This window comes from Garra rufa, chromosome 23 (assembly GCF_049309525.1).
Source record: "Garra rufa chromosome 23, GarRuf1.0, whole genome shotgun sequence".
Classification (NCBI taxonomy): domain Eukaryota; kingdom Metazoa; phylum Chordata; class Actinopteri; order Cypriniformes; family Cyprinidae; genus Garra; species Garra rufa.
The window spans coordinates 33,759,123-33,771,318 of NC_133383.1; the positions used below are offsets into that span (position 1 = coordinate 33,759,123).

General features: G+C 36.3%; 1 protein-coding gene across 1 annotated transcript in view; it reads right to left on the bottom strand.

Annotated features, from left to right (window-relative positions):
• The window catches only part of map3k1 (mitogen-activated protein kinase kinase kinase 1, E3 ubiquitin protein ligase), a 97,660-nt gene that overhangs the window by 48,486 nt on the left and 36,978 nt on the right, over window positions 1–12,196 (bottom strand). The window contains exon 2 of the mRNA XM_073829292.1: window positions 472–622. Coding sequence (XP_073685393.1) covers window positions 472–622 — 151 coding nt within the window. The remainder of the gene's footprint in view (window positions 1–471; window positions 623–12,196) is intronic.

A 12,196-nucleotide genomic window follows, 5' to 3' on the forward strand; every position in this document is an offset into this window, starting at 1 on the left:
ACTAACACATACAACAAAATGTAATAAAAATATTGTTTTTTTGTTAATGCTAGTTTATAAGATATTTTCTTTGTTTCTTCAAGTTAACAGATGTACACAGACTCAACTTTTAATTTAAAACTCTATTAGTAAATGTTTATTCAACATTAAATTAAGATATAGAATAAATACTCTAGAACAGGGGTGACCAAAGTCAGTCCTGAAGGGCTGGTGTCCTGCAGAGTTTAGCTCCAACTTGCCTCAACGCACCTGCCGGGAGATTTCTAGTATGCCTAGTAAGAGCTTGACTAGCTGGTTCAGGTGTGTCTTATTGTGATTGGAGCTAAACTCTGCAAGACACTGGCCCTCCAGGACCGAGTTTGGGCACCCCTGCTCAAGTTATAATGACCGTTTGACACACAGTTGCAGAAAAACGAAACTTAATGAACGTAAAATTAATTGAACCATGACCAATGTTTAACAGTTCCGTACCATCGGCCCTCTCCTGCTCCGCCTCTCCAGCCACTCGCTCTTCCAGGTGGGCATACAGGTGGCCTTGAGCTTCTCCCGGATCAAACGCTCCTCTGGCCGGTCCTCCATCTTCTGCAGCCCGCGCAGAGTCTCCTTGTTCTCCATGTCCCGGCTGCACAGAGAAGCAAGTTAATAAGCATGTGTTTGGTTATTTTTTTACCATATTTACACAGAAATTCAGATATTTTCCTATAAATCAGCACAGATGTGCACTGGTGGTTGACTGATTTAGATTTTTTTACTCTGATTTGGATCTTGCTCTGCTGTGATTGTACTGCCAATGTTAGAAAAAAAAAAAAAAAAACCACACGCTCCAGTCCATTTCAGCTGGAGTTGAGCATAAAACTGATAAACAGTCCAGTTTGTCAGGAAAGCAAGTCAGAACATGAACAAACGCAGTTTTATTGAAGCATACTTCAATAGCTATTTACTTCCGCTATACAGTACGATTGCATTCATATAAGAAATGAAAGCATCCTTATAATATTTTTTTTGCAACAACAACAAAAAAAAAGAGTTATTAAAAGCATGTCTAAAAAATAGCAATGCACTAATAAGACTTGATGTACTGGGATTTTTTTTGCTCAAACTGATTTATTAGAGATAATTAGACTTTGTTTAGTTAAACATTGCTAATAGTTTAGACATTATGGTTAAACAAAGATAGTAAACCAAGATGTTTAAAATGGTTAAAGTTAAAGTTAAAGTTAAAAAGACACTAATAAGCTGATGCCAATCATTAAAAATGCCAAACTTCGTTCATTGCACATTGTGCAGATTCTGTGTCAAAAGCAGTCAAAGCAATCAGGATTGAATATGATAAAATAAAAAGACTAGTTAAAATTACATTTAAAGACAAACCAAGAACACATTGGCCTCACTGACTGCCCTCAGGAGTGAATTTATTCATTTAGCAGCTACTTTTAACCAAAGTGACTAAAAAAAAACAAAAAAACAAGCAACTGATGCAAAATGCAAAGCAGTCTCATCTACGAATAAATGACTCTTCCGCTAAATCTGCAGAGGAAACACTGAATCAAAAACTATGTTATCTCTTTCTGACAGAACTCACCCGCCACGTACCAATTCACACAAGATCAAAATCACAACTGAGTGTCTCATTAACCATCATTAAAGTGAATGGTGGAAAAGCCCCTAAACTGCCCAACAGAGACAGCGATGGAGACAGACAGAACAAAAACAGAAAAACAGGACTGAGAAAGACAGACAGTAAGATAGATTTGAGAGAGCGTCTAAGCACCCATTTGGCGCTGTGTGTCCACATGTGGCAGCAGGATCAGGAGCGAGATCAGGGCCGCTGTGCAGCGTTTCCATCTTTACCGAGCAGCAGAATCACTGGTGTCCCATCGGCTCTTTGAGCTTCCTCAATAAGCAGCAGTGAGCGCTGCATAACAATAACAAGCCTAGGACAGGAAAGCCAGACTTCCTGTGCTCCCCCAGTCACATCAAATGAGGAAGTGCAGTGACGTCTCAGAAAATGCACAAACAGCTACTATTTTACAGAACCGTTACCTGCTGACCAACCGCCTCCAAGTTACTTCACCAAAACCGCAGCGCTCATCTAATTACCTGACATTAACCTAAAACAATGTTTAAGCATGATACTAAAATTGCAAAAAGCAACATTCTCAGTTTTTCCTACTAAAGCAAAATAACAACTCTCTGTACTGCCAATCTCAACACTGATGGGATTGTTTTATTGTGTCAATAATTAAAATGACATTAAGACCTGCTTGTGTCTGAGCTGGGTAGCAGGTCTTGTAGGAAGAGGGACGGGCTGTTTTAACTTGACGTGCCATTTTAAAATACGGCCGTGGTTTTAAAACAGCATGTCAAGCCAACGGGACAATAATAGCGATGTGTTAAAGATAATTACAGTACTCTACAGGAAGAGCGCAGAGAAGCTCTTCTGAGTGTTTTTATTTTCATCGAGTTGGTCAGAGTTCACACAACGACACAAACATGCTGCCTTGTGCTTTTTTGTAACAGGACCTAACAAGAAAAATGAAAGGAGAAGAGATATACATATACATGGGTCAAAAAAAGGTTTAGGCATAAAAACAATAAGTGTAATACTGCTTTAAACTTGATGTTGATTTTCAAAAAAATATTTAAATGTTTCTGTTTAATGTTATTGCATTTTTGTTTCTTAGAGCAAAAAAATAAATATCACAAATTACACTAAAATGTCATTCAGTGTAACAATCCTGTCAGGTATATTTACAACAAAAAGCAACTTAATTTAAACAAACATTATATTAACAGTAATGAATATCTTATAATAAATGTGACATTTAGTTTTGCCTTTATTTGGCACATTTAGCAAATATTAAACAGAAATGTATAACTTATTTTTCCAAGCCCAAAAATGACAGTTAAAGTAAACGATTACAATGCAGAAGATTATTAAAAAAAGCCTGAAAATGGACCTTCCTAGTTTGGAGACGGACAGTTTTGTTGATGCTTTGTGTTTATATAATGCTGCTGTTAAATACCTGAAAAACTGTACATATACATGGTTCACAAAAAGGTTTAAGCATAAAAACAAGTGTAATACTGCTTTAAACTTTACAAAAATATTAAACTTTTTCTGTTTAATGTAATTGCATTTTTGTTTTCTGAGCAAAAAATAAATATACTTTTTTCCCTAATTTACAGAACACACCCACTAAAATGTCTTTCAGTGTAACAATCTTGTCAGGCATATTTACAACAAAAATAAATATGACATATTAAAAGAGGAATTACTTTCACCCCAAATACTAATTAGCTGTAATTCTAGATTTTCTAGAAATTGGTCACTATCCTAGGTTTTGCCCATTTTTCAGATTTAAAACAAATCAAATTTAATATGCTACCTTATTATTTTATATATTTATATATTGTATGTATAAGTCAGAATAAGCATGTTGTTTGAATTTTTACATAAATATTGTGTTACACTGAATGACAATATAACATTATTTCAACCAAATTTTGACATTTTATTCTCCAAAAACTTATTTGAAACTTTAAAAGTATAAAATCACAGGTAGAGTAAACAATTATAATGCAGAAAATTTATTAAAAACAAACTGACATTATTTTGGAGATTGCCATTTTTGTTCTTTTTAAAATAACATCATTTTTTTTTACTTAATGCTTTTTCTCATCAATTTAATACTTGATTTTTATTTGACACTGCTGTTAAATACCTGAAAAACTTAAGCTGTCTTCTTTTCTTATGGGTTTATTTGCACTATTCTTTGCAACGCTATTCTCTGTTTGTTATTACTCATTTACTTTTATCTTAAACAGCTGCTCAGATAGAAATCTTCACTTAACTGATAAATACTTGGTTAAGGAGAGACACTGTCAAGTTTAAGATTTTGGGCTTTTTGGTTGTTCATAGTGTTTTTTTCAGACTAGTGGAAAGAAAACATCCAAAAGACACTGTTAAGTGTTCCTTTTATAGCACTTTATCTATTTGTGTCAATAAATTTCAATTACAATCCATATTTTAAAGGCAGTTTTCTTAAAATGAAAAACTCCACTTCAGTAGCACTTACAAACACCAAACTTTACAATTGTATCCCTGTCGATATCCTGAAGGTTTATACAGAGGGATTTGTTTATATATAATTTGCTTGATTACATACAACATTTTATTCCCCCCAAAATTGCAAAAAATATATTGTTTTCGGTCTGTTCTAAGTATTTTCTGAATTATGGAGTGACAAATTGACCCAAAATCCCCAGTGTAAAATCTTTTGACTCTAATCTGTCAAAAAAATTAAACAAGAATTTTGAAACTGACTTCATCCAGTGTTTACATTTTTGTACTAGAAATGTATGCAAATTAGTGCATATTTCATTAAATAATGGCTCACTTGCATATTTAAACCTAACAATTTAGAAAACTTGTAATACAATTTTTTTTTGCAATTATCAATGTAATCAATCAACTGGGTAAGTAAGGTGATAACTATTAGTTAATTCTTTTACCCTATTCACCTGCAGTGTCTCACCTTAAATGCCATTTTTTAACATAAGGATACGTGTTGATTGGCAGGTGGCGAAAGCACTGGTTTTTCAAAAGTAAGGAATTGATCTCGTTGCAAAAGAACATTATCAAACTGCAGGTGGTGTCAAGTTTTCCCCATGTACAGACAGATTGTTTGTACCTACAAACACTCTCACACTCTGTGTTCCAGACGAGAAGTGCACGGCTTTAACGCGAATCAAACGGCAACACTGTAAGCGTGCAAGTAAACAACAGACCAGCTCACTCCCACACTAGGAGAAAGCAGCTCTCACGAGCCTGAGCCAGCCACGACGAAACCGGATAGCAGGAATTCACCATCTTTACTTTGAATGAGAAAGTCGGTGGTGGCCAACCCCTGCCTCTCGGATAACAGCTATCCCACAGTGCCATGGGGCAGGAACAAAGAGGCATTGTGGGCCACGCAGGTGGGATGTGGAAGAGCCAGCGGCTGGGAATCCATTTCAGCCCCGCACGTAAGCCTAGACTGCAGGCCTGTAGCTGTGCACACCCTTTCTCATGGGCCGCCGCGCTCTCAGCGCTCGGGTTACTCTCAACACAATGAGCACATCTCTGCTGGAGGGGCCAAACACTCAGACGTTAAAGAAAGACTCCAAACACGCACTGAACTAACCAGCGCTCGGCACAGGTAACTAAACCAGCTATCAGAAACAAAGAACCAGCCACAAACTAACCTTTCCAGCAAACAGACAAAGCGAAAATAACTGGTAAACAATGAGAGCAGGAGTGTTGTGATATGCTGAGAGCTTTGTCCATCGCCCAACATAAAGCAAACCCTTCGTTTACAATCCAGCTCTGGACATTCAACGTCATGAGGTACATCTTGGGATGCTTTCTTAAAACAGCATTCAATGGCTATGGGTTTTTAAGTGATCTTGCATCCTTGTGGTTTTATAGCCCTTACAGCTCATCAACCATTGAAGCTCAACTCTAAAACTCAAGAATGCAAATACAGAGGAAACGTGTTGGGGTAACGCATTACAAGTACAGTATGCAAGTTATGTGATCGGGTTACTTTATCACATAAGTAGTAAAGTATTACTTTTAAGTTGACAAGAAAACATCTCAGCTACTTTTTTAAATAAGTAATGCACTTTGTTTTCCCAGCTCTCCTGTCACCATGTTGAGCAAAGTAAGTGCAAAGGCACTTTCTTCAGTCTGACGCTTATTAAATTTCACTTTTGATATGAAAGGGACCTTACAAATGCCAAAAATAAAACTCTTGTTTTCTTTTGTTATTAAAAAGCAAATAACATTACTTTTCATAAAAAGAAAAAAGCATACAGTATGTCACAAAAGTGAGCACACCCCTCACATTTCAGCAACCATTATATCTTCTCAAGGGACAATACTATAGAAATGAAACTTGGATATATTTTAGAGTAGTCAATGTGCAGCTTGTATAGCAGTATAGATTTACTGTCCTCTGAAAATAACTCAACATACAGCCATTATTGTCAAAATAGCTGGCAACAAAATTGAGTACCCCCTAAGTGAACTTGTCCAAGTGTCAATATATTGTGTTAGCACCATTGTTATCTGGCACTGCCTTAATCATCCTGGGCATGGAATTGACCAGAGCTGCACAGATTGTTGCTGGGATCCTCTTCCACTCCTCACAGAGCTGCTGGATGTTAGACACATGGTCTAACACCTTACGCTTGAGGAAGACCCACAGGTGCTTAATAGGGTTCAGGTCTGGAGACATACTTGGCCACCCCATCACCTTCACCTTCAGCTTCAGCTTACTCAGCAAGGCAGTTGTCATCTTGGTGGTGTGTTTGGGATTGTTATAATGTTGGAAACTGCCGTTCGACCTAGTTTCTGGAGGGAAGGCATCATGTTCTGCTTCAGAATGTACAGTACATAATGGAGTCCATGTTTCCCTCAATGAACTACAGCTCCCCAGAACCAGCAGCACTCATGCAGCCCCAGACCATGATGCTACCACCACCATGCTGGACTGTAGGCATTCGTTTGGTACTCCTCAGCAGGGCATCGCCACACATGCTGGACACCATCTGAGCCAAACAAGTTTATCTTATAGTCTCATCAGACCACAGGACATGGTTCCAGTAATTCATGCTCTTGGTTGTCTTCAGCAAACCGTTTACAGGCCTTCTTGTGAGCCAGCTTCAGATGAGGCTTCCTTCTAAGACGACGCCTATGCAAACTGACTTGTTGCAGTGTGCGGCGTATGATCTGAGCACAAGCTGACCTTCTACTTCTGCAACCTTTAAAGCAATGATGGCAGCACTCATGCATCTGTGTTTTGAAGCCAGGTTCTGCACCTGACGCACAGAACGAGTGCTTAACTTCGCTGATGGACCCTTGCAAGGCCTGTTCCGGATGGAACCAATCTTGGAAAACCTCTGTGTGACCCTGACCACTGTAGTGTAACTGGGTTTCAGGGTGTTACTGAACCTCTAATAGCCTTGGCCATCTTTGTGGAGAGCAACAATTCTAATTCTCAAATCCTCAGAGATGTGAGATACTGTATATAATTAGTTACTTTTTTTGGAACAATGCACTGCAGAGGACACATGAAAGTACTTGGATGATCATCGCGGGCAACGTACAAAAGCTTTATTGTAAGCTTTAAAGAGCAGATCATTTGGACTTCAGAAAAATATATTTTTTGCAGTTCATTTAATAATAAGAAATGTAGACATATTTTGGTTTGCAAACTGTATTGTTTCATCAGTTAGTCATGTTAGCATTTGACTAACATATCCACCATTATTATTGTGAAGCGTTTACAATTTAGCAGGTAAACCCAAACTCAGTCCTGGAGGGCCGGTATCCTGCAGAGTTTAGCTCCAACTTGTCTCAACACACCTGCTGGGAAATTTCTAGTATGCCTACTAAGAGCTTGATTAGCTGGTTCAGGTGTGTTTACTTGGGGTTGAAGCTAAACTCTGCAGGATTTTGGCCACCCCTGAGCTAAAGTTTAGCTGTGGGCACTATTCGCTTACACTGTATACAAGACCAATCACAACAGACTTGGCCAGCTGACCAATCAGAGCAGAATAGGCTTATGAAAGCAGACCTTAAACTCTGAACTGCTTTCAATCTTTGCAAAATTATTCTAATATTTAAATGTATATTCTGAGAAAATTACAATGTTTTCTGACCTTAGATGCATCCAAACCTGTTACAGGGGACTCAATATTAAGACACTTTAAAATACCATATGACCTGCTCTTTAAACATCTTTTAAAACTTATTTTTAAAAGTGGCATGACATGTAGCAAAGTATAGCAACACTAAGAGATTCCCGCTGCAAACTCGCAAGTAAGTGACTGCTTGTGATAGTTAACATTTTGTTTGTTAAAGACCTGAAAAAACGCCTGTAGTATGTTTATCTAAATTAAAAAGAATCTAGGGATGGCTTGACACCACAATTTTGGCTTTAGTACAATACCACAATCTGATACCTTGATAACAATAGGTGACAAAAGAGCAGCCTCAAAAGATAACTTGAAGATGGCTTGAAACTCTGCAGTAACAAATGTGTAAAACGTATAAACATAAACAGCACCCCTCAGTGCTCCATACTCAGTAAAACAGAAGCCATGCAATTAAAATGACTTTTTATTATTAAACACAAAGCGCAAGCAAAGAGCACTGCCATTATAATTAGTGATCGACAACATTGATTTTGTTTTATAACCGATACCAATTATTTGCATGTTTATTTGCCCGATAACCGATATGCAGAACCGATAATTATTTACTGTTATAAAGTAAATAAATGACAAGGTGAAGTCCATGCTTCACTTTTGGCTTTCCTCCTTTCAGTCATATTTACAAAAATAAAAAATAAATAAATAAAGTGTCTTTCATGTTAAATTTAAAAATAAAAATAAAATCAACTTCATTTTACACACAGTTTTTAAGCTGTTTAATAGACTAAAGAGTGAAGAATAATTCACTGAATAATATTCTCTGGAATACTGAAATACAGTATAACAAACACAACCTTGTATTTTATTGCATTTCTCAATCGCTATGTTATATCAGAAATAATAATGTTTATGTCGTTCTAGATTCTGAAATGACTGCCGACAAAGTGCTGTTTATACCTTCACACAGAAGTATACTCAAATAAGATAATACATTTCCATAGAGTTGTATTTATTTGGATGTGTATTAATGAAAATGTTTACATAGTAAATGTTCATATAATTTAGGGTGTTTTAAACTGTCTTTCGACACTATTTGACTGATTTAAAAAAATAATAATAATAATAATTTGAACGGCGTTGTTGTTTTCTCTTCTCCCCTCAGATGCGCTGCAATAGTGATCCTTTGCGAATTTTTTTTAAAAACACCCAACAAGATGGCGGTGTTTATCGGTAAATCTGATATAACAAAACCAATATCCAATTATGGTAAAATGCTTAAATATCGGTAAATCTATATCTTGGTTGATCTCTAATTATAATCACTGAAGCTCAGCGCTGACTGAGCAAAAACTGTTGCTGAGTGGATTCAGACCAACATAAACACATCTGATTGGTCATTACGTTCACATGCTCAACAGATATGCCTTTGATTCGCTACAATGCTCAATGCTGCAAAAACACGGGCTAAATAGAAATCTCAGTCACTCATCACAGAGCGCTTACACAAATACACGGGAGCATTATCATTGCACCAATATTCACCAACATGCACAATTATCATGTAGAGTGAGTTGTATCTGTTTGATCAGCTTGCTACTCTGTTGTCACTTTTGCCGGTTTCGCATCAGTTTTGGTAACACTGCCAAATAGCGGTGAACTTCATAACAGCAGCATATCAATAACCATTAATAAATTATATCAAATATAATTTATACCCGTATTTTTCTGGTACTAGCATACTGCGCAACCCTAGAATCTACTTATAATGTGCTTCCACAGAACAACAAGACCACTACGCATCTCAATTATAACGAAGATGCGTTCTGCATCCTTACAAATTCGTTCTTTCAAGGTAGCCTGCCAAGACCGTCCTACACCAGTCCGTACTTTACATTATTGGAATTGAGAAACAGCCACATGATGAACACTTGTTAGCTTGGATTACTTGTTCCATTTACTTAATAGAAATACTTTTTAAAAGAAAAAGATAGTATAAACCTCTTAAAATGGCTACATTATCATCAAATGTCCTTTAAATCACATGATCGACTCCAAACATAGCCAGGCGGTGAGAGGGAACACAAACAGGCATTTCTTTGGTCGTATGGTCTGCCATTGCTCACTGGCGTCACACGCTGGGCCGACTGCAGGAAGCTTTGGAAAATACATGTTTGTTCGTTGGCCATTTCTGAAACCGCACACCACTGTCCTGCCACTGGCTACAAAAAAACAACTTTAAGGAACTGGGACAGGCATGAAGTATTAGTGTCTACTGCTTTAGTGAAGTTAATCAGGTTTCCTTGCCTTTAAGCATGACGGGGGCGTTACAGAGAGCAAACTTTGTCACGCTCGTCCACCAGGTTCCGGCTGTAATGTGAACTAGCACACGAAACGAGCTGCTAACTGCCGCTGTCATGAGCCTTACCACGGTATCACCACACTCAGTTACAGTCGAACTGGGTCACACTGTAAAACTAGGAGCGCTTTCAATCACGGGCTTACTGTACAGAGAAAAGCCCCTCGCAGGGAAATTCTCACAATATTAAAGCTCTTCCATCATGTTTTTCACACGCATGCAATCAGCAGTTAAAACAAATAAGCGCTGGGTGAAATATGGACAAACCCAGAGAACTGGGTTGAATGTTTAACCCAACCTTCTGGGTAGCTTTATTTAACTCAATTGCTTAAATTCTTTCTTAAAATGAACCTAGAATAGGTTTGAAATTAGTATTTATTAACAGTGTTGGGGGTAATGCATTACAAGTAACGCAAGTTATGTAATAATATTACTTTTTCCAAGTAACTAGTAAAGTAACACATTTTTAAATGATAAGAAAACATCTGAGTTACTTTTTCAAATAAGTAAAGACAGTTACTTTTCTCCCCCATTTATTGATTAAAAGCTCTCCTGTCTCCATGTTGAGAGAAATTGAGTAAGATTTTACTTTAGTTCTAGAATAAATGTGAACATGCATTAATTCATCTCACTCACTAAAAAAACAGATAGAGTATTCCTCAAAATGAATAAAAACTGTGAAATTCAACGCAAACCTGCAATAATTAAAACGTTAAATAATACAAATATCCTTTATGTATTTAATCTCATCTTATTTTATTATGTCTTTGCTGCCGACCTTCGATGATCCAATTCATCCATACTAATAAGCAAAAATTACTCAAGATAATCTAACATTTGTTTTCTTTTTTTACTGCTAAAGAGTTGACATTTTTTCTTCTGCGGTCTACTGTACAGACGTCAATTTACTTTTCTCTAAGCCTGAGGATTTTGATGTAAAAAGGCTTTTACATTTGACAAAAATAGAACTTTTTATATTAAAAACAAGCAAGCAAGTAAACGCATTACTTTCCATAAAAAGTAAATAAGTAACGTAATTAGTTTCTATTTTAGGGAGTAACTGTAATGCATTACTTTTAAAAGTAACTTTCCCCAACACTGTTTATTAATATGCTGAATAAATGAACGTATTAATAAGTTTAACACAATATATATTTTTTAATTGCCTATTAAAGTTCACCTTTTAAATACTGCTAATGCCTCTAGTAATTATGTGTCTGATTTTTAATTAACAACCTATATTGAGTTCATTTAAATCCAGCCACACAATTTTTAAACATAATTAAGTTAAATATAACTATCCAGAAGGTTGGGTTAAACATTTAATTCAACCGCTGGGTTTGTCCATATTTCACCCAGCACTGGATTGTATTTATCCCAGCATTTTTTTAAAGAGAGTACCACCTAGGAAATGTATCAAATCAATATTGTCTGATTTGCTCATTTTGCACCAAAATAAAAATTCTTGGCTGAAAAACAAAACCTAAAAATCCCAGACACACTTTCTGTTTGGAGTATGTGCTTACGCTTATTCCTCTGCTGGCCTTATTTTAATAACATCTGGGCTGCAACAACTAGAAACAATTTATAATATTTTTTAAATACAGTATTACAAAGATGTATAAACAGTGCAAATATGCATGTGGTACTAACATAAATAAACTCCACTTCAAACACAGCTTTTATGCAACATGCTGAACACAAAATGCCAACAATGAGGATCATTCATTCAACTCCTGTAAATATGAGCACAAAATAAAACTGACCTTCTTGGAAGCACTCCTCCAGATTCATACATGCATTTTAAACTGCAGATTTGATCAATGCAATGCACAATGCACATTGAGAGTCCATTCTCAGTTTAGAGAATAATTTGCCATATGCCTAATAGAAATGATGCAATTAAAGTATTAAGCTTGCAGACAAACAGTAATGAGAACAATAGTTATCTATAATTGAATGAACCTTAAATACTTAATTTTTGTTATTATATATTATTACCGCAAACAGAGGCTTAAAAATAAAAGAACATAAACTGAACTAACATTTTCTGAATACAATTTAAACAAAAGTTTTGCCTATGTTTCATGAATAAGACCCAATGATCTCAAAATAAATCACAAACTGACTTCTGGCTAA